The sequence below is a fragment of the Hippopotamus amphibius genome, chromosome 11 (genome assembly GCF_030028045.1).
Source record: "Hippopotamus amphibius kiboko isolate mHipAmp2 chromosome 11, mHipAmp2.hap2, whole genome shotgun sequence".
NCBI classification, from domain to species: domain Eukaryota; kingdom Metazoa; phylum Chordata; class Mammalia; order Artiodactyla; family Hippopotamidae; genus Hippopotamus; species Hippopotamus amphibius.
The window spans coordinates 20,476,874-20,500,261 of record NC_080196.1 but is presented as its reverse complement, the minus strand read 5'-3'; the positions used below and the strand labels follow the sequence as shown (position 1 = coordinate 20,500,261).

Genomic DNA, 23,388 nt, shown 5'->3' with positions numbered 1-23,388 from the left:
GGCAAACACATGGAGAAACAAGTTGTTGGGGCAAAGGAAGAACGACATTATTCAGAAAGCTGGCAGAGGGAGATGATGGTGAACTAGTGTCCCAAAGAACCATCTTCCCTGAGTTAGAATTCAGGCTTTTTTTATACTACAAGGAGAGGGGGCAATGTCCTGGTTCTGGGATGTGTTAATTTCTTCCTTCCTGCAGCCATTCACATATGGGCCTGGTCAGGAGGTTTCCTGTGAGCTAAACAAAGGTATTTTAGCTTAGTGCTCATTACATGGGAGGCAGGGTTCCCAGAGGTTAGCCATTATGTATAATTTAAGTCTGTAGGCAACAACCCTTTAGTGACTAACTTGTAGCAAAAGCAATAGAATACAGAGGTTAGAGTAACTTATTCCTCCCTTTTACACACTCAGTAACCTGCCTATACTGCCTTTTCCTCTAAATCCAAGTTCACTCTGCTAGAAGACCCAAAGCTTCAAGTCACCTGAGCACAGGGGCACTGACACCATCTCTGCTCTGCTAGGAACTACTGAAGAAGTATAACTTGGCAGCCCTTGATTGAGACCTCACTTGGTAATTCCCCAAAGCAGAAACTTCATCCTAATGGATTCAGCAGATAACGGACAAATAAGATTTTGGTTTGCTGTTAAAAATTATCAAACAAGTTTTAAAACCTCTAGAAAAGAATAACAGAACACATCATTTGCCTTGTTGGCATGGTAGGAAGCATATCAGGCTCATAATGTGAGACCTTGAGGCCAGTCTTCAGAGAGTGTAGCATTTCGCAGCAAGAAAAATGCTGCAGAAGAAGCCACCCAAGGTGATCATCATTATTATTGCTATTAGAGTCACACAAGAAATCTTTTCTTTAAGTGCTTGTCACCTTATAACTTTGATAAGGCCACACAACTATAGATGAAAGCTTTTTCTGTCTGTAAGGAAGCCCATTTGGGCTGTGACCCCACAGGTTTTTTTCCTTTTCCTTTTTTTTTTTTTTACAATGCTCAGAGCTTTTCGAAAAGAAAAGAAACTCCCTCTAACTTCAATTAAACGTGACAGGAACTGTTTCTCACAACCTTTTTAAAATAAGCAGCAAGGGGGGTGGTCACAAAATTGAATATTTCCAAATGTTTCTGACCTGGTCTCAGAGAGTGTGCCAAGCAGTAACATCATAAGTGTTGAGCTGCTACACTTCTTGAGAAGATGAAGGACTTACTGATATGTCAGTATTTGTAGTTAGCTGAGAGTCAAAAGATTCTATTCGCAGCCTTTGGGGGAAGTTTGAGATAGAAAGAGAAGACAACCACTTGAACTGTTCCATTTGGCAGCTTGGATCTTAGTGCGCTGAAACACCAGCCCTCCTGAGTTGATTGTTACCTGTGTGCCAACAACAAGGGTCTACCTGGATGTGACTGGTCGATTGACAGACTTGCCAAGAATGTGATTCCAATTCCAGGAGGCAAGCAGCATATATATTAGATAGTTATAAAACAGCACTGGATTAAATAATAGACAAATTATATCTCCATTCTACACTATTCTCTTGATCCTAAACCTGTCCGCGTTAGCCTGGATATCTCTAAATACTTAAAATCAATGAGTTCTAGGTGGGGGTTAAGAGGTACAAACTACTATGTATAAAGTAAACAAGCTACAAGGATATATTGTACAGCACAGGGAATATAGCCGATGTTTTATAATAGCTATAAATGGAGTATCATCTTTAAATATTATGAATCACTATGTCCTACCTCTGAAACTTAATACTATTGTAAATCAACTATACCTCAATTTAAAACAAATTTTAAAAACCTCAATTAATTCTAATCATTTGCTTTACCAGTTAAAACCTTCATCCTCCATTCAAGAAGCCTAGGTACCTTTAGGTAGTGCTTAGAAGGAAAAGCTACTAGAAGTTTCCATGGCTCATTTACCCTTTTATTAGGCAGGTGACAAGATAAAACTTCAGACTCCCAAGCTACGCTGTCAACCACACTGCTTTTCTGCTGTTTATTAAAACAAACAAACATACAAAACAGAAAAAGCATACAAATAATTAATGTAGATGTCAATAGCTCTGCGGAAGTTCTTTAAAGTTTCTGGTCTGTTTAGGTAACTTGGTCTCACTCTTTTTCACTTTCGAAATTTCATGTACCCTCCACCCAACTCATCTAGTCTTGGAAGACTGTGTTTAAAGAAACAAAAAAACAAAAGATTCAGCTAGTGAAAACAACTCGTGGTTAGGAGATGATTCCTCATGGAACTTTCCCATTTCTGCATGTATTGCTAGTGAGGCACTGACTGTCATTGTTCTGGATTATCTTTGCAAGGATGCTTATATACAAACAGCATTGGAAGATGGAGATGATATTTCTCTCCAGAGCAACAGGCAGGCATGCCTACTGCTCATTATAAAAGAACTGGGATCCCCAAGTTTAGGGTTTCTGTTTTGTAACACAATCCACTGAATGTACAGATGTCATGTGTTGCCCTCTGGGAACTGGAGGCAGGGAAACTGAAAATATGCTGATAATCTGGTTATTGCTATTGCAGGAATAATAAACTGACCCAGGAGTCTCGTGAATTGTACCAGCATCCATGAAACTGTCTATGGCAGGCTAATGTAACAAGTTGAGCTTGCAACTTTGGTAAATTTCAGACCTTTCAGGTTTCTTTATACTCATCAGTCTCTCCCCTCTTCTCTTTCCTCTCCTATATTCCTTATCACAGTTAGTTATACAACCTTCCAAATAAATGCCAAAGCTAGGAATTAGGGTCCCTTCTCAGACTCCTTTCCCTCCCTTACCCCACTCTTCCATATCCAATCCACCAGTAAGTCTACCTTATAAATACTTAAGAGGGAGGATGCAGGGAATTTTGTGACATTTTTTCCATTTCTGCTCTCAGCCTACCACCCATATTCAAGTTCTTGCCATCTTGTGTGAGGAGTACGGCAATTGTCTTATAACTACCTTTTTTTTTTTTAAGCAAAGGAGACGTGTTCTGCCTCATCCTCCTGAAAGCCCTTTTTCAGGCCTGAATAAAGCAGTTTACTTTACAGGCAGGAAACCTCCACTTCCAATATCCTCCTTCTAACTCAACCATACAAAGGCCAAGGTTTTTGTAAAATCCAAATCTGATTAGGCTTTTCCCTAGGGCTAAAACTTTCAAGATCAAAACAGAATAAAAACAGATGATTGAACCTGGTGTACCCCCCCCAAAAAAAAAAAATTTAAAAAATTAAAAAAAAAAAAAAAACAGAATAAAATTTGGAATCCTTTGCAAGAGAAAGACCTTTCTGAACTGATTTGCCTCTGATGTATTTCTCCCCACAACTCGCTTCTTTGCTCTTATGCTTCATCTAACCTCAACTTAACCTGTGGCTGCAGGGTTGTAGAAAGATATGGGCAATTTCTAGGTCTTCTCATCAAAGGACACACCTAGAGCTAAATCCTTTGTGTGAAGCAGCCTTTGAGTCTTTCCTTGCAAGGATGGATTGTTTAGAAACAACGGAGTCAAACTTTGGATCTTTTCACTTTTGCTTTTTTCTACCTTTCCTTCAGATGGGAGAGCTTTTTCTGTGTCTCTGGGAGCTGAATACCATCGCTCTCTGGTGAGGGCAAGGCCCTTGAGCCTGCTTTGTAGCCTTGGCACATAATCAGAGCTCTAAAAATATTTGCTGGATAAATCAAGGAATTAATCCTTCAAACCATGTCATCCTCTCTTTCTCTTCACTTTGCCAACCCCCTACTCCCTACAACCACGAAATTCAAATTTTCTTTTCCTTTAGACCTCAGCTGGAGTGTGCAGACAGCATTCTTTTAGCACTCATATCTAAATGACTGAATTTATATATATATGTATATGATAACTAAATATATACTATATATGTATGTTATTAACTAAAATTAATATAGTTAATAATACTGCATTACAGATTTGAAAGTTGCTAAGAAAGTAAACCTTAAAAGTTGTCACAAGAAAAAAAATTTTTGTAACTATGTAAGGTGATGGATGTTAACTAGATTTATTGTAGTGATCATTTCACATTGTATACAAACATGGAGTCATTCTGCGGTATTTGAAACTAATACAATACTATATGTCAATTATACCTCAATAAAAATAATTTTTAAAAAAATGACAATTAATGGGTTGAACTCTTAATTTATCTTTGTGCTCCCTCAGGATTTCATGTAATAAACTTCATCATGATTGCCTAAAAGAAACTTGAACAGATGTGAAAAAAGGAATAATAAAATTACTTACATCTACATGTACGAGGGGACTTTCAATGTTCCAGGTACTGTGTTAAGCACTTTGGCAGGTTTCCTTAACTTGGGGACTGGTGAACATCAATAGGAAAAAAGAAAAATTTGCATCTTTAATATCTCTAACTGAAATTTAGCATATCTTTCATAGATGAATATAGACTGCAAATTACAGTCAGAAGATAAGCACCAGTGGCTTTGCCACTCAGAAAAGTTACATTTTCATATCCCATACTCGAGATATGAAGTGTGTTGCAAATATCTCATATTTAACTATTTCGAAGTTACAGTGGTTATAAGACGGGTCTTGATGTTTAATATTTAATATATTAATGAGGAAGCACACATATTACTATACCGCAAATTAATGATTTGATAACTGTTTCTGTAGTATAATTGGTTTTCTTTGTTATCCTATTTTAATGCTTTTTAAAATATAATTTGAGAAGAGCTCCATAGGCTTCGTCACGAGGCCAGAGGGCTCCCAGGCACCTAAAAGGTTCAGAAGCCCCGCACTCGCGGCGATCTCCGGGTGCTGGCAATGCCCTTGGCCGAGACTTCAGTGAAGGGGACTCGGGCTTCGAGTCGACTGATCGGAAGCCCGAGCAAGGTTTGCGAGAGGTCTGAGGAGCAATCCAGGGAAAGAATTTCATGGTCCCAGTTTCCAGCCAGGTCTGCGCGAGGCGACTCCAAGCAGCGCGGACCTCCGAGCCGCCTAGAAAGGCTCAGGAGCGTGTCTGGGCGCCGTGCAGCCGCAGGGGCGGGGCGTCGGGGTGCCCTTCTGGCCGCGTCTGCAGAAAGTTCAAGTACGGCTTTTGTAGGTCATTTGTATGACCGTGGGTGGAAGCCATTGCAGGGCCTGGTAAGGAGCGACGTACATTTCCCAGGAAACACGGTGACCACTGTTGAGACTAGCACGAACAGGGGACGGGGCAGATACAAAAAAATTAATTTCCCTGCCTCTTCTTTTCAACTCTTCCAGGACCAAGGCCTCAGTTTTGAAAGTCAGAAATTTGATTACGGAAAACTCTGAATCACTCAGGCAGTTTCATGTCAGACACGCAAATTCTCAGAATCTTAATAAACTGGGATGTTAATTTATGAATTTACAGGTAAGGATGTAAATGACAAATGGATCAGAAGAGTGGGCAAGAGAGATTTAAAGGCTAATCTACAATTTCCTACTTTGTTCTTCTCCACTTCAGAAGTATTTGTCTAAAAAATTATTATCCTTGTACAGAAATAATATCCTTTCTAACTTTATGTTGCTAGAGATACACTAAAATTCTAAATTATATATGACTACTTTTCCCCTGGAATTTATTGTCCTTGAATTACTAATCTTCATCAGAAATCACAACTGTTTAGCTTGTAGAATATTATTACTTACATTTGATTGTTTACTAATGGTATCTTGGGAAATTCCTTAATTTACCCGAAAACACCAAATTATATTTTTGGATGGATTACCGTTGAGTTTTAATCAGTGATCTTTTTAACAATGAGGAGCCTTCTGGGCCTTGGAGTTATAGACCTGGGTCTTAATCTGGATTTCACTCTCACTGTATGAACTCAGGGCAAATTATTTAATCTCTATTCGCCTCAATTTCATTAAATATAAAAGTGGGAATAGTAATATGATTCAGCTCATAGGGTCATGGAAATAAAATATGCATATATTAAAAAATCACTGAGTAGAACAGTGTTTGGCAAACAAATAAGCACTTAATGAGAAATACCTTATTAATGTAAAAAACCTAATATAATTTATTTGGTTACACATTTAAATTTTTTTGATTCAACAAATATTTTATGGAACACCTACTAAGCACAATATTCCGTTAACTTTGCAAATGTTACTACTCTTACTAGTAGCCTTTTACCCACTCCTTGCTTGACCAACTTCTGTTTTCATCTTGCTGCACAGGTGTCAAAATGCCTCAGAAAGTGCTTCCTAATACCCCTTCATGCTCTGGCATCAGGGTCAGGGCCTCCTGCAGTATTATTGCAACACCAAGCACACAGGGTGACTTTCTTGAATTTGACTTTGGATTCTTGACAATAGCGAATGTTTATCTTGGTTCATGTTCTGTTGTTTGGCAAAGAGAAAGCACGGATAATGTTTGTAATTTACCAAATAAATTGGGGTGGGAATAGTTGAGCAGAGGAAGGATGGTAATACAGCAGGATAAAGTAGAATTTCCAGCAATTCAGTTGTGACAGCCATCTAACTGGTCTTCCTCCTTCAACTCTTTCCCCCCTTACACCCTACTGCCCATGCATCAGCCACACACACACACATACACACACACACACACATTGACAACTTAGATTATGTGGTTTCTCTATTCAAAACTCTAATGACATCCCATGATTTTCAGAGAAAAATGACAACGTGGAGAATTTTCCATTTTCTTGCCTCTGGCTATCTCTACAATCATATCAACTATCACACTTCCCCTCCCTCACTCCAATTCAGCCACTTCTGCCTCCTTGTTCTTCCTCAGCATGCCAAACACATTTTCACCTCATCTCTGCATTTACTTTCCCTCCTGCTGGAATGTTTTCCCCTCAGAGTCACATCTCTTATTCCTTTACTTCATTAAGAGCTCTACTCAAATGTCATCTCATTAGCGAGGACTTCTCTAAACACCCTATCTAAATAGCACCCACTTACACATGTGTATTTAAAGCACTCTGTTACATAAATTTGTGCCTTTTCTATACCGTCCCCCACTAGAATAGAAGCTTGGTGAAAGCAGAGACTTCATTTTGTTCACTGCTGTACCTCCAGCACTTAGACAATGCCTAGAACTAGAAAAAGGAAAAGAAGGTATAACGACTGTGAAGAAACAAAACAAAACAAAAAGAATACATGGTTATCTATGTAGAAAGCCCAAAAGAATATATAGACATAAGAATTAATGAGTTTAGCAAGGTTGTTGAATATAAAAGTCAACTTTAGCTGAAAACAGAAATATAGTAACTAAAAATATACCATATAAAGTAGCATCCAAAAGTGTACAGTCTCTAAGAAATATTAACAAAAGAAAACACTTATGGAGAAAATTATAAAACTTTATTGAAAGACATTTAAAAAGCCTAAATAAATGGAGAGTTATAACATGTTCATGGATTGGAAGACTCAATATTATAATTAATTGATACATTCAATACAAATCCTATAAAAATTCCAACTTTTTGTTTGTTTCATTTGGAACTTGTCAATCTAATTCTAGAATTTGTATGGAAAAGCAATTGGCTAAGAATAGCCAAGATACTCCGAGGAAGAAAAGTTTGGTGGTGATGTTGAAGGTGGAGATGGGATTTGTCCTGATATATCAAGACCTTTTTCTAAAGTTGTAGTACTCAGAATTGTATAATACTGCCACAAGTTTAGACACATTGACCAGTGAGTCAGAATAGAAACCATCAACAGACACGTCCCCCCCCCCCCCACCACCCTCCACCCACACACAAAGAAACTTGATTTATGAAAAGAGCCAGTGTTACAGATCAGTGGGGAAAGGATGAACTTTTCTGAAAAGTTGGGACAACCAAGTGGTTGGGACAACCACTTACCATATGGAAAAAATATTATATTGAATTCCTATCTCATGTTTTTGCAAAAATCAGTTCAGGGAAGACAAAAGACAAATGGAAAAGCAAAACTACACAAATTCTACAAGGCAGTAAAGAATATATGACTTTGAGTAAGAAATGATCCCTCCCCTACCATGAAGCCAACTTGTATCCAGCTTTATAAGATACTTTTCAAAAATAGTTACTTCCAGCAGGACATGGGTGACAACCCATAACCTCTTATAACTTTCAAACTCCCCTCCCCAAAAAGTCAACAAAGTCTGTTGCTGCCAACAAATAGGAAGAGTTTTCAGAAAGGGTGAATATTTCACATGAGGCATAGAAGAGCTTTTCACAGGTCAACTCTGACATGGAGGAAAGGAACTAAAAACTCCAGGATTATTAGTGAGATGATCCACAAACTACAAACAGGATTCCTGGCTCTCTTGAGCAACACTATCTTGATGTCATCACCAGAAAGCCTGAGTATTGTTACCTGACGCAGCTGATTCTAGGGGTGCCAAGGCCGCATCATGACTCTTGGTTTCTGGAAGTCAAGGATGTGCTGATGGCATCAGGAAAGGAGAAGACATGAAATTTTGCTTCCCCACACGGTAAGGCTTCTGAGCCATAGTGGCTGTCATGTATGAATGTCAGAGAATCTCTCTCAAGAACCAAGAATAATCTTCAAATACAAGGACAGAAAATTCTATTCCCTCCATTTCAATCCAGCTTCTGAAACATTCTACCAGTGGTTACTTGCCCTTTCCACAAAAGACAACAACAAAGTGTCTTGTGTGGTGACAACATAACTTAAAAAAAAATCTACATTTTTACAAAATTTGATTTAAAAAAAATAGTATTTCAAACAGCAGAGTCACTAGAAGTACAGAGCTATCCAAAAAGTACACTTCACTTGGCATCCCCGGTGCCTTCTGCTTTCTGTGACTGGACTGTGGAGGCATCTCGATTTTTTGCAGGGTTGTTCCCATCCTTGCTGCCTTCTGCTTTTCCCTTTCTGCCTTTGGCCTGCTTCTCTCCCTTCTTTGCAGGGGCCTTTTTGGGCCTGGGCTCTGGTTTCGGAGGGGCAGGTTTAGCAGACAACCGTGCCGATCTCCTCTGTGGCTCATCCTTCACCTTTGCTTTGTCACCTTTAGCATCTGCTTTTGCCTTTCTCTTGGGCATGGTGGCAGCAGCGTCTGGCAGATGGCTTTTCCAGCCCCAAGGGTCCTTCTATCTTCCTCACTGCTCCTAGAAAGACTTCTTTAACAAGACACAAAAAATGTAAACCATAAAAGAAAAGACTGACAAATTTAACTTCATTAAGATTCAAATTTGACTATATTAAAATTAGTAATTTGTATGTAGCAAAAAGATGCATAAAAAGTAAAAGGATAAGTTACAAGCTGGGGAAAGATATTCATAATACATATAACTGACAAAGGATCAGAGTTCAGAATATGTAAAGAATTCCTACAGATCTATGAGAAAAGGACAAAATGAAAATTTAAGTACAATGGGCAAAAGTGTCAATATGTAGTTCTTAGAAAAAGCATGAATGGTGAAAAGCAAAAAAAAAAAGATCAACTTCATTAGTAATATGGGAATGAATACAAAAATCACAGGATATAACATTTCACATCCCTCAAATTGGTGAAAACTAAATTGTCTGATGATATTAAGGGCTCAGCAGATGTGGAATAATTAAAACACATACACTGCTAGGGTGTGTGTTTCTATGCATGTAAGTTAGTGTGTGGCATTACTGAAAGCAATTTCACGTCTAGGTATTTACCTGGAGGAATTCTTGGGGATGTGCACAGGAGACCCCTACAAGAATGTTTGTAGCAACCCTGTAATTTCAAAAACCTGGAAACCACTCAGTGTCCTTCAATAGAATAGATAAATACATTTTGGTAATATCTATGGAAGGGAATACTATTCAGCAGCAGAAATGAATAGATTATGGCTACATGCAAAAACATGGACGAATCTGAAGAACGTAACGTCGAGCAAAAAAAAAGTGAGTTGCAAAATGGATCGACAGTATAGATCCATTTATAAGTGTAAAACTAAATGACTTGTTTACGCTACAGTATGTAATAAAACTAAAAAAAGCAAGAGATAAATATAAAAATCAGGACAGTCATCACCTCAGAGGGAGCTGAGAAAAGGAAGGTGGTTGGAAAGAGCATGGGAGTTCTCTTACCTTAAACTGGAGGCAGGTGGGGAATGACATATGCGTAATACACCATTTTTCTCTATACTTTACAAAGAGTAATTTTATGCGTCTGCTCAAGAAGAAAAGCCACTTTAGGAAGGTGGGTAGCCCCGAGCACAGATTCAAGGCCATACAGAATAGAAGTGATTTCTTTTGAATTTGGGTAAGTAGGATCCAGGCCTGTGGCAGTGGCTTTCAAACACCTTGGGACTTTTTTAAAGGTCTGGGCCAAAACTAGCTACTTACACCTTCTGCCTCATCCTTGAAAATGTTTCCTGGGGAATTCTATAACCTTACGCCCTGCCCTACTCCACAATGTTTTATTTTAAGAGAAAAAAAAAAATTATCATCGTTTCTTTAAATTGCTCCAGAGTTTTGTTTTGTGTCTAGCTAGAGTTGGCAAACATGGTCCTTGAGCAAACTTAGAATTTTTTTTTGAGCAAACTTAGATTTGATTTTTATGTTCCTTGGCTAACAAAGGCAACCACCTGAAAATGGTGCTAAAATATCAAATTATCTATTTTTCCCCTGTTTTTCCACTATGACTAGAATTTCTGGAAATTTTGCAGTTTTCATTTCTTCTTGTGGAACAGAAGGAGAAATGAGAGTTAGTATAAAGAAGAGGGAAGAAGGAGGGGATATGGAGATACATGTATAAATACAGCTGATTTACTTTGTTGTACAACGGAAACTGGCACAACACTGTAACGCAATTATACTCCAATAAAGATCTGAAGAAAAAAAAAAAAGAAGAAGAAGAAGAGGGAAGGAACCAAAGTGGGAGTGTGCCTTGAATCAGTCTTTATTTCCTTTGGTACCTTGTAAGGAACTTTGGGAACAGAGATTAAAATTGAGAGGAGAAACAGTCTAATCTCATGTTGAAGAGCAATTCACTGAAAAGCTAATATGAAATTATCTGGGCCCTCTCTTCCCTTACTGTGCTCTTCCCTTGCCTCTAAATATTCCAAATTACTGGGGGGGTCAAAAATTCCCTGTTGCCACAGAGACACCCTGCAATTCTACTGACTCAGCCGGGCCTGACCTGCTCACTCCCAAGGACATCTTTCCCTAGACATTACATGAATTTATGCCTAATTTACTCTCTCCCAAATGCACCACTAAAGAAATGTTTGGACAATTCTTAAAGAACAAAAGTGGGTTTTTTTGTTTGTTTTGTTTTGTTTTTTAAATCCAAAATCGAACACAATTTGAAGGAAAAAAAATGTCTAAAGAAAATAATTGAGAAGGATGGCAGAGATCACAAAGGTCAACTCCAGGTATGGTAATGGTGTGCCCAGAAAGGAACAGGTAGGAAAAGACAGTTGTTCTTACAATGAAGAAAGCAATGTTGATATTTTATGAAAATCACTTGGTCTAATATCTGGATGACTTGTTTTGTGCCTGTTGTCCTAGTATATTTATTAATAATGCTCCCTCTTACTCTCAAAAGTTTGCCAACTTGGGCAATAAATAAGGTCACCCTAAATATTTTGCATATATTCTTAAAGACCTTTTTGTTACCAGAGAATGAGAGAGGAAACCAAAGGATGAGCTTTTGTTCTAGGACACACCTCCCTAAACAATGGACACCGGTATCATTTTCCTTCCATTTCACTCCAAAATTGTATTTTTTAGCCCAAGTCCTGTCCTGGAAAGGCTCATAGTCTGTTTCCCAGGCTTAGTCTTCATGTGAGATCCCTTGAAGTCCATCCCAAGCAGGGGAACCACAATTGGCACGTGTCAATAAAGATAAATTCAAGGAAAAGAGGCCACTAGCTGGATTCCAGATCTGAGTATACAAATATGGATTAGTTCCTTGAAATTCACATTTAGGAAGCTTATCAGGAGAACAGGTGGCTGACCTTACCAACAAAGAAGACAGATACACAAATAATGAAAAAGGGCTGCTGGGATAAAAGGTCATTTAATTTTCATGAAGGCCAAGGAGGTTGGGGAGGGAGAGGTTCTCACCACACAGTGGTATCACCTTAAAAGAGATTATTAGAGGTGGAGTACAAGGAAGTTTTTTAGGGCAATGAAACTATTCTGTATGCTACTGACTGTAATGGTGGATACATGACATTACGCATTGGACAAAACCCATAGAAATGTATACAAAGTGTGAACTCTAATGTAAATGATAATAATAATAATGTATAAATATTAGTTCATCCATTGTAACAAATGTACCACACCAATGCAAGTTGTTAATAATGGAGAAACTGAGGTACAAGGAGAGGAAATATATGGGAACTCTGTACTTTCTGCTCAATTTTTCTGTAAACCTAAAACTGTTCTAAAAAAAGTCTACTAATTAAAAACAAACACATTTTAAGAATTAAAAAAAGAAAGAATGTATTAGGTAATAAAATATAAGTAATAGGATTACAAATATTCCATCATGCCTATGAATAAAAAGAAAAATTAACTGGCAGAAAAAAAATTTTTTTAAAGACTTTAAAAAATTTTATAGTTTTTTAAATTGAAATATAGTTGATGTGCAATATTATTTTAGTTTCAGATGTGGCAGATAAATCTTTTAAGTTCAATAACTTTTGAAAATACTGAGACAGGATTTTGTTATCAACCAGGCAAGAAATTATCAAGACAGATACTGAGGTTACTTTTCCAAGACATGGCAACAATTTAAAAAGTTTTAGGAATCTAACAATTCCCTTTTGTTAAAATAACACTTCCCAGGGCAAAATTATACTAACAGACAACAGAACAAGTTAGTGAATGTTTTGAATCACGTCTTCATATTGTAAGCAAGTGGACAGAAATTCTTGTGAAAGTCTCAATTTAACTCTTCATTTAACGAAATTGCTTGCTTTATGATGTGGAAAGGTGTCCCTCTTAACAGCCTCCAGCAGGGAGGGAACATCCTTTTCTTAAAATCCTTTCTTAGCTATGAGGACTTGCATTTTTTAATGTTAGAAAAAGACCTATGCAGTTTAAATATAGTGACAGAAATAACTTTAAAAAAAGAACTAATAGAGAAATAAAAAGCAAATGATGTATTTCTTCTGCAACAAAAATATGCAAATGATTAGTAAGATGAGGAGATGCAGGTATGCTAAAATCTTCTGCAAAGTTAACTTCTGGGAATTCCCCAAACTGTTTCAAAAATATACAAAATATAGCAGTCTCTGTCCTCAGAAATGGGCTGAATTTGTGTTCCCCCCAAATTCATAGGTCGAAGTCCTAAACCTCAGTACTTCAGACTGTGACTGTACTGGGAGATGGGGCCTTTAAAGAGGTGATTAAGGTAAAATGAAGTCATATGGGTGGGTCTTAATCCAATATGACTAATGTCATATTGGAGATTAGGACACAGACAGCACAGAGAGAGGACCCTGTGAGAATACAGCAAAAAGATGGCCATCTGCAAGCCAGAGAGAGAGAGATCTCAGAAGAAACCGAACCTGCCACCACCCTGATCTTGGACTTCCAGCCTCCAGGACTGTGAGAAAATAAGTTTCTGTTATTTAAGATATTCAGTCTGTGATGTTTTATTATGGCAGTCCTAGCAAACCAATACAGGAGGAAAGAGTATAAAGATCTCAGTGACATATGACACATCTTGGATTAGATTAAATTTGATGTTTTGCCCAGTTCTCAAAATCTTTTTTCCCCTTTTTTTCTCTTTCATCGTGAGTCTGTCTCCAGTGTCCAAGGACCAAATCCTACTTCCTCTGATACACACCCCCACGCCATCCCTAGCAAAGATACATTTTAGCAACATCGGTTTGCTCCCTTGACTATTACTGAACTGGGTTCCAGGGAGTTTGCTCTAACTTGGGTTCTAGTCTCAATCCCACCCAAACCCAGAAGGCCACCCTCTCCTCTTTACCTCTTATTTATGTCAAGATAGTGCCTGGGGTTAGAGAGAAGGCCTGGGAGAAGATTACAACCCCAAGCTTAGGAAGGAGAGAATAGAGGATATAGTCAAAAATAAACAAATAAAAGATCATATTCAAGGCGCAGTGTGCTATAAGAGCAAGAGGTCATACAGCGTCAGTCATTCCCCAGGGCCTATTTATTCTCCACTTTTCAAAGGAAGTATCTGACAAGATGAGCGGCCTGGGCTTCCATTTGACCTTAAGTGAGGGAGATTGGGGGAGGAAGGGAGGGAGGAAGGGATAGTGGGAGAATGTGAGAAAGGGCAGAGTGTCTAAAATGGTAGGGCTACTGCTCCATCTTGCCAGAACACAGTTTGAAGAGGAAAGAGCAATAAGCTTCCAAACAAACTGTCACCCATCTGCAACAGGTTGGCTTGGGGCACACTCAGCTTCCCAGCTAAAGTATTCCTGCTCCTTGGCATCAGAGAAAGATGGAGAGGACAAATCCCTGTCACCTCCTGGGCCCCTGAGACCCTTGCTCCTCACAGGGCACCACATTAACTCACCTGTATTTCTGAGTGGTATAGAGAGGATTTGCATTGAGCACCTGCCAAACTTGCTGTCTTGCTAACAAGGGAAACTACAAGATGATAAAAGCATGGGTCTTTCAGAGAAGGTATGAAAATGGAGGAGTAATAGGGCTGGGGAAGGGATGCCTATACAAGCTGCCTGTAAAAAAAAAAGGAAAGAAAAGAAAAAGAAAGAAAGTAAGGGAGGCAGGGAGGAAAGAAGGAAGAAAAAAAGAAAAACAGTTCATTAAGTACTGCCCTTTCTTGTCTTATGGCCATAAAAACATCACATTCATATCAGTCATCTGAGGGAAACTGGAACAATGTGATCCGAGAGACTAGGCTTGGCTAACTTTTAGAAATAGTAATAATAATAATAACAATACATCTAAGAAGAAGATCCTGAGGATATGCCTGAGGCTGTTTGGTGTTATATCAAGAGTTCTTCCCCAGAAAAGCGTTTCATTGATCCAATTAACATGGAAGCAGGTCATGTCAGAAACAGAGGTAAGAGGCCAGACACCAAGGCACCAGTCCTGATTTTAAACAAGTGCCGGTAGTGACCTTTCTCAAGCTTCAAGGCAATAAGAAAAATCCACAGTTGGTCCATTACTTAACTTTGGGATCTTTTTTTCTTTTTGACAGGGAGAGCAGAAGGCCTACGTGGAGGCAGACTCAGCCCTTCGGTGTCCCCTCAGGAGAGGCGGGCCTTGTAAGCTGGGGAGGGGAGGCGAGGATGAGCCCAGGCCAGGGCAGCCCAGGGCAGCCCAGCCCACCCGCCAGGACCTCTTTCAGGCCACGGCCCTACTGGCCCAATGCTTTCAAATCCTCTCCTTGCCTCTCTTTTTTCTGCCCTAGAGTCTCCGTGGGGACTTCTCATCCCAGAAGGGCCTGCGATCTTCACCTCCCGGATTCCGCTTTTCCCCGAAATTCACACTCGAGCCCGGGAGAGCTACTGGAGAGTGGAAGGCTAGGTGGAAATGTCGGGGGCCCGAGGTCACCTAATCACGACCGAGGGCCAGATTGCAGGTCCCGGATCTACGGAGGGCGGCGGGACTACCCGCGTTTCCCGGAGACGCACGCTAAGGCCGCAGAAGTACTCACCCGAGTCTCGCGGCCGTCCGAGGGGCGCGAGGCTCCCAGCTGCGGGTCTGCCGCGCAGGTGCCCTGGGCTGGGGCAGGGCCGGCGCGGACAGTGGGCAGGCGAAGAGACGCCGGGAGCCGGGCGCTGCCGGGAACAGGAAGGCAAGGCGAGGATGCGCTTCCGGGGCTGCGGGCGTCTGGCCGCCTTGCTGAACCGGGGACAGCCCGGTTCTCCCCCTGTGATGCGTGGGTCCGCCTCCGGGGTCGCGGGCTCCGGACCCGCCTCGAGCAGCGTCGCTTCAGCACCACGGCCCGGGGCAAGAAAGGAGGCGTGAAGTTTTTTTTTTTTAATGGATGGATTTTTAAAGGAGATCCACAGTGGTGGGGGATAAAAAATAGAAAAACAGAAACCAAGCTGTTTCCGCCCGGTTTCGAACCGGGGACCTTTCGCGTGTGAGGCGAACGTGATAACCACTACACTACGGAAACCTCATTGGAGAATTGGATGCCCCAGCTGGTAGTTTATGCTACAGAACACGCTCTTCTTTCCCCCCCCCTCACTTCCCTAGCCCCGCCCTTCCTTACTTCCTCCCCCCCACCCCGCCCTGTCCTGCTCCGCCGCTCTGTCCCTGCAAACATGCGTCGTTAATATGCGCGAGTCTGGTACCACCCTCCCCAGAGAGGCCAATCAGATGCGCAAATCAAGCCCATGCAGCGTACAGTTCTGAAGCCAAATTCTTAATAATTTATTCTGGAAATGACCGGATGGGGGAGAACAAAAGAGACTTCAATCCCTTCACTATCACTTTTCAATCTGAACCTCTGGATTTAATTTCTTCTTTGCTTACTATGTTATCTCAAACGCATCCTTCATCTGGAATGGGCTGGCGGGGCTGGGCGTGACACAGGGTCCACCCACATTTGTCTGTGTGGCTTTGCCTAGCGCCACCGCATGGCCGGATGCGGAATTTGCTCTACAAAGGCGTGACGACCCCAGTCTTGGTCAAAAGCTGGGCCTTCTCGCTCCGCAGACTTCCAGGCAAGCTTCACCTTGCCATGGATTTTTCCAGCTCCTTTGAGTTTCTCCGTAGTCGGTAGAGGAAAGAAGTAAAATAAAGGGTAGGCACTTCGAGCCAGCCAGGAGTCGAACCTGGAATCTTCTGATCCGTAGTCAGACGCGTTATCCATTGCGCCACTGGCCCCCGCACGTGGGTGGTTGGGAGGAGGGCATGCCTTCCTCAGAAACCAGGCGGCGGCAACTGGTCCACTTTGGGAGGTCTGAGCTCCGCCATGAAAGCCACGTTAGCTCAGATTGCAGTGCGTGGACTCCCCGGAGGCCACTTCACCTGCACTCGCCCCAGTGTCTGTGCTCCTGTCTCAGTCTGTCTGTACCGACCCCGGCACACTCTCTGCCCCAATATCATCTCTCCGTTCATGCATTCATTCATTCAACCAATATTACCGTTCAAGGTACCGGAAATACAGCTGTGGAGAAAACAGATGTGATCCTTGCTCTCGAGAAGATTGCATGGACGCAGCGAAAACGGTATAAAATAATGGTGATAAGAATTTGGAAAAAGACAAACGGGAAAGAGAATAGAAAAGCCCAACAGGAAAGGTCATGAACGATAAATACGGGTTTCAGGAAAAAGAGAGACCTGGAACTAAGAAAATCTCCAGGGCAAAGGCATGGAGGTGGGAGCGTGCTTGGGATGTTTCAGCAATGTCCAGGAGGCCAGTGATGGGTGGAGAGGGCTAGGAGACCTCCAGGATATAACCTCTGGCATTGTACGACCTTGTATGAACTTCGGCTGTCGCTCTGCAGGAAATTGTAAGCCGTTGTAGGATGGCAACATATCTGACATTCTTTCTTGTCTCTCTTTGGGTTGTTGAAAACATTTTATTTCCAATATTTACTTAAGCAAGACTCTGTGCTAAGCACCCTCGCTGCATGCTGTGCCTCCCTCAGGACCTACATTTCAGAATTTTACACCTTCAAAAGGAGCACTTGCTGGCTTTCTCAGGAAGTGTCTGCCTTTCTCTTATGTGTGCGTTTTAGCCTGTCTATATTTCTGAGAAGGAATCATTATCTCCATGCCTCATGAGCATAGTAAATAAGTTGAGAGCTGGGGACACACAGTTTTGAGGGCATTAGCCCACTGTGGCCTCCTTTGCCTGACAAAGGAATAAAGCTATTCTTTTCTACTTCAACCCACCCCCCCAAAAAAAAGTAAATTGGGGGCTACTAAATGGAGTAAAACTGCCTGACATTGAGAATGTACCCATTGTGTTTAGAAAATCTTTGTTTTCAGTTCCTGAGTTTGCAACAGCACTTAAGAAAAATGTACATGTTCCTGTTTCTGCATAAACATCAAGGTAGGTCTAGTTAGGGATTTCTCCCTAGATAGTAAACAGGGGTGTTTTGACCAGATTTTGTATTATGTACCTCTAGGACACTTTGGTGGTTATGGACTCCATCACAGAATAATACCTTTAAATATAAATTAAAAAGATAAATACATAAGGTTTCAAAGGGAAACCAATTATATTGAAATATGTTATCAAAATATTAAAAATTTATGATATCATAATATTTGTGCTCCTTTATTAATGCACCAAATGAAAATATTCAGCAAGAGGTCTAATAAATAGTGTAATTTCAAAGCAGTAATGAGCATAAATATTTTAAGAAACTTGCAACAACTGCAATTTTCTCTGAAAATATTTGTGATTGCCAATAGTGATAAACTGAAAAGGGCTGAAATACTGTACTTTGTTGCCTACATGCATAATGGAAGAAAATATAACATTTCAGTAACAAGTTAGTCAAAACAAAAATTTATTTTCCCATCCAAGTTTACAGACTCTCCCCTCCCCATTAGAAGAAAAAGAGATTTCTGTTCTAAAGAGGAGTTTGGAAACATGAACAACTGCACATGAATTTTCAGAAATGAAGCTGTATGATTAGGCCACCCAAGATGGCTGTCCTCTTGCTCTCTGTACGTCCCCTGCTCTAGTGCCCGCTTCACCTACACCCAGCTTACGTGACTGACCTTCCCTCTTAATTGTAGAGCCACATCAGTAAGTGTCTACATACTCACCCGCGGCCCAAGCTAGTGATTATTCTAATCTGTAGATCAGAACATCTCGACCAAAATGGCTTATCAAAGGGTGGCGAGGGGCACGCTTCTCAGTTGGTTTCCCTGGTAACTGATAAGCCAATCTGACCAGTCAATTCCCCCTATAACTCTTAACCTCCCTCTTCCTCTAGCACAGAAGGCTACTGCCAAGTACCAAACACGGTGGGGTGTCACTCCAGGACCTGGCTTCAGATGTGTAAGATCCCCCATTCATTAAACCATTGATGTCTCTGTAGCTGACTCTGGGCTCTTCCTTCTGTCTTGCGGTGGGGCAAGTACAGAGCTTGTAGGCATGTGGGTTGCAGCAGAAGCAAATTGAGGTACATCTGGGTTTTATTTTATCCTCATCACATACCCAGGATGGGAAGGCCAGGTTCCAGGGCATCCCTGGAAGTCACAGGTCCCATCTTGCACCTCTATAATGGGTTTCAACCCAGCTAGCTGGAGGCCGTGTTGACATTTGCTCTCCTCATGTCCCCAGAGACCTCCCTTTGTTTTGAAGGTTTTGAAAGCTTATTTTGGCTGCCTCAGAGATCTCCGCTTGTTTTCTGACATGAGCTGAGGCAGGCTTTCATTTTTCGTTTTTAGAGATCTTTCTACTGGGTCTTCTTTTCTAAGAGTTTCAGTTTCCAGCTTTCAGTCTTTTCTTCAGTGGTTGTTCCAATCAGAGAAAGAGAGAGTCCAGAAAAGAACAGAACCATTTGGAAAATATACATGTATTTCTAGGAATTGGCTTACACGATTGTGGGGACTGGCAAGTCTAAAATCTGTAGTGCAGGATGACAGTCTAGAAAATCTCAGGCAGGAGTTGATGCTACAGTCTTGAGACAGAATTTCTTCTTCCTTAGGAAAACCTCCATTTTTCCCCATAAAGTCTTTCAACTTGTTGGATAAGGCCCGCCCACATTACTGAGGATAATCTCTTTTATTTATAGTCAACTAATTGTAGAAGTTAACCACATGTACAAAATACCTTCACAGCAACATCTAGATTAGCGTTTAATTGAATAACTGGGCTCTATAGACTAGTCAAGTTGACATGTAAAACCAACCATCACTGTGGTGGACTCTCCTCCTCCTGTGGGCCACGGTGCACTATTCTTCCAGTTTCTCTCCCAAGTACTGTATTTGGAAAATAGTAGCACTGCCAGCCATTTTCACTGTCAGCAGTCTGTGACACAGCGATCTGCACCTTCTCCAATTTCAGCTGTGTAGAACAGAGCCAATGTGGGAGCCTTTCCATGGTCTCCACGGGTCACACCCAGATTTCTGAAAATTATTGTTCTTAGTCTCAATTTTTCTCCCAAGATCTGTCTCTGACTTGTTAAAAAAAAAAAAAACTCCTTTGACTTCCCAGAATTTCTGTACAAATTTTGACAGCTGCCAGTCAAAGGAAAACCCCAAACCAAGAATTGTTGCCTCTGCTGTCTTTCTGAATGTCTACCACAATTTGGTCAAAGTCATGTTAGGTGTGCCTGTGCTGTTTATGATTATCTTGGCTCCAAGCACATTAATAATACGGCAGTTAATCTTATACTATTAAAGAAATCGGTGTTTATCCCATGGAGTCAATCAGACTGTGTGTCGAGTGCATAGACTTTCAATCGTTTTATGAAAAAGGAAATCAAGCAGAATCATGGGCTTTTTAACCTCTCCCCCACATCATGTTTGTAAGCAGAGATTAGTGCCAATGGCTGGTTTAGAGTGAGACAGAGAAATCCTTCAATATTGATACACTTTAGAAGTACTGAAATGTTAATTTCAGCATTTTCAGAATGACAACAGGTTTCAAGCAAGCAGCCAATCATAAATTACAGGTTTCATTTGGGAAGTTACTTTCACAGCTGTGGCAACAATTTGTAAACTATTCCGAGTTCCACCAAAGCCCTTTGTCTAAGGACGGATCTATTTCACAGAGGATAGAATAAATTTGGAACAGTTACAAATACACAAGCCCCCTTGAAAATATAGAAATTCTTGTGAATGCTCTCAATTTGACAGCTTATCAAGCAGATCCTTTGAACAAGTTTTCGAACAAAAAAGCTTTTCTTCTAGCTGAAGAGGCGAGGAGACCGCTCCTTTATCTCTTTCCAAGACTAGGTTTTAATGAAGTCCTTAATTTTTTAAAGATGCGACTTGGTTAAGCAAGAAGCAGACAGGTGGAACCCAATTTTACGGAAAGAAATGGGGTAAAGAAGAGCTGGAATTTTAAATAAAATCCGTGAAATAAAGAACACATAGGTTGCTTCCTGCAGGGACCAGTTCGTGGTGCTGGAAGTGTTCTGGTATAAACGTGTAACAAGACTCGGAGGAGTGTTCTCCTGTAAATGTGGCCGATTTCCTCTCTTCTAGGGGCCCCAGGTCATACTTCACCCAAGGAAGCAGGAGCTGCTGAACTCTTGCCCTTCCTGGCAGTTTCTCGAAGACTCCTCTGGCGCCGCCCGAGGGTTCAGTTTTGCACCTGAGTTTCCCTCACCCCATTCCCGTGCGGAGGGTCTCAGATTTCCTGTGGCTACGCGGTCTCTTAGGTCTTTGGGGGCGAAGCAGAGGTTCATCTTTAGGATCTGGGAGATCATCTTTGGGGGCTCATAAACCTTAATGACGAGAAAATAGAGGCACAGAACAAAAGCCAAGATCATTCCTTTTCCATGCCGATTTGGAAGCTGGCAAGCGTGCTGGCTCCGTGGCTTAGCTGGTTAAAGCGCCTGTCTAGTAAACAGGAGATCCTGGGTTCGAATCCCAGCGGGGCCTTTCCTTCGGTTTCTTTTTTTTTTTTTTTTCCTGCTTTCGAGAAGGGTATTGGGGATTAAAGTAATCGATCCTAACGGTAAATTTTCCCTATGGAGTTTCACAAAAGTGTTTTATATGGGTCTGAGGATGGGACGGGTTTATTGTTACAAAAAAAAAAAAAAAGGAAAAAAGAGAGAGACAAAGATGAATTTTTCTTTTGAGAAAAATTTCTACCTTTCCTGGCGTTCTTACACTTTTATGCAATATTTTTTCAGCAAGCGCAAAAGGAACCAGGGAAAGCAGAAGGCAAAGTCATCAGATTTAAACTACAAGCAGCATCATAATCTCTGGTCATTCTATTATTTTTTCTGGGGAAATCCCTAATGGATGTACTTTCATAATCTACAGGCAATATTTTTTTTTATAAAGATCAACCTCTGGAATGATTGATGTTGAGAAGGCTGCAGCATCTCAGTTCATAGCAGCTACTAAAATCCAACCATATAATGCAAGTTGTAAATAACTATTTTAAAAGGTGGTCTTGTGCTCATTTTGGAAAGGAAAATCAAAGAGAAAAATATTTGTCACTGTGATTTCAGAAAAGAAGCTGTCAGGGTGAAGTATCCTTTTGATTGTATATCCATGGAGTGGATAGTCAGCTAGAACAGACAGACCTGAAGCTGTTAGCATCTAGGCTGACTTGAAGAAGCAGTCCACAAAGGGCTGAGGTGCCTTCTTCTAAACTCTCTAGAAGAGAGGAAGGAGACATGAGAAGTGGAAAAGAAGTCTGGAGTTTTACTCACAACTGGGGCCCTTTACAGAGAAACTCAAGACCAGGAAAATGAAGTTGGCTGTAACTGTTACCCTCTCACTCATCTCCCAAGACCAAGCCCCTCACCACGTGGCACAGAAAGTCCCACTAACCTGGCTTTTACTTTTAGTGCACCTGATTTTATGTAGATGGTCAAGGGCTGTAATATGATATCCTGTTCTACCTGCAGGAACAAAATGTCTCAACACTTTGAAGAACCATTCAGGAAACAATTCTACTTTTATGGAGACTTTCTCTACTCACTCTGCAGCTTAATTCCCCGCTTTTCTTTATAGACATCACACAGCAATGGAAAGTATCAATAAAAATTCAAGTAATAATCAAGTTAAGAGGGAAAAAAGGGGGGATTTTATTTGAGATAAACTGAGGATTATAACCAGGAGACAGGTTCTCAGAAAGCTGTGAGAACTGTTCTGCCTCTTTGAAGTCGAAGGCACAATCGTATATATTTTCGAGACAAAGGATAGTACATTGAAATGACATGCTAATATTTTACATAGAGTTCACCAGGGCTATACATAGTCCATATAAGCACATACTAAATGAGCAGCAAATCACCATGACCCCCTACAAAATTAGTAAAGAATGCTATTCTTTTAAGAAGTTATGTTGCTAGCATCAGCAGAAGAGAGGAAAACATGATCTTTACGGTGGAGCAGTCCCTCCCATCTTTGACGTGCTCTGGTTAATGTGTAGTGCAGATACACGTTGCACATTAAGGAGAGAGGGAGGAGGTCCAAACAAACACACAGAGAGAATATTATATTTAATTTTTCTTGCACTGCCTTAAAATATAAATTTTATTTCATCAAAAGACAGACCCTCTTCTTCACATTCTCCTATCTTCTGCTCAAAAGTCTTTTTTTCCTGGCTGAGATTACAGACCTCCCTCAAATGGTGAGGCCAGCTGCATCACAGTGTGGATGTCAACACTAGACCACTCCTTCATCCTGTTACCAAACCTGCCTTAACCTTCACCCTCTGCTCCATCAGGCTCTAGGACTACCTTTACAAGGATGCTTCCAGCCATGTGGCCCTCAATAGATTGCCTGATCTGTACCATTGAGGTAGTGTTACCAGCTACTGAAGCTATAGAATATTCCAGGTGAGGAATCTAATCATC

General features: G+C 40.8%; 1 protein-coding gene and 3 non-coding genes across 5 annotated transcripts; 1 reads left to right on the top strand and 3 right to left on the bottom strand.

The window, feature by feature from the left end:
• Positions 1 to 6,946: 6,946 nt before the first annotated feature.
• On the bottom strand, positions 6,947 to 16,095 carry LOC130831745 (high mobility group nucleosome-binding domain-containing protein 4). 2 transcript variants are annotated; one of them, XM_057700100.1, is made up of 2 exons: positions 15,585 to 16,094; positions 6,947 to 9,111 (listed from the first exon to the last, which is right to left on the bottom strand). In XM_057700100.1, exon 2 carries the CDS (start codon positions 9,031 to 9,033, stop codon positions 8,761 to 8,763), a length of 273 nt encoding a protein of 90 aa, XP_057556083.1. In that variant the 5' UTR covers positions 9,034 to 9,111; positions 15,585 to 16,094; the 3' UTR covers positions 6,947 to 8,760. The 2 variants fall into 2 exon arrangements, with proteins under 2 accessions (XP_057556083.1, XP_057556085.1); XM_057700102.1 differs by having other exon boundaries at positions 7,330 to 9,108; positions 15,585 to 16,095.
• Positions 15,980 to 16,052, bottom strand: TRNAV-CAC (transfer RNA valine (anticodon CAC)). The gene has a single exon. It is a non-coding gene; the product is annotated as a tRNA-Val (tRNA).
• A 597-nt stretch (positions 16,096 to 16,692) lies between the features above and the next one.
• On the bottom strand, positions 16,693 to 16,765 carry TRNAR-ACG (transfer RNA arginine (anticodon ACG)). Its single transcript has one exon. It is a non-coding gene; the product is annotated as a tRNA-Arg (tRNA).
• A 4,615-nt stretch (positions 16,766 to 21,380) lies between these two features.
• Positions 21,381 to 21,454, top strand: TRNAT-AGU (transfer RNA threonine (anticodon AGU)). The gene has a single exon. It is a non-coding gene; the product is annotated as a tRNA-Thr (tRNA).
• The last annotated feature ends 1,934 nt before the right edge of the window (positions 21,455 to 23,388 follow it).

Excerpts from the sequence above, each read along its gene's own strand:
- LOC130831745 (XM_057700102.1), bottom strand. The coding sequence starts at position 9,033 with ATGCCCAAGAGAAAGGCAAAAGCAGATGCTAAAGGTGACAAAGCAAAG.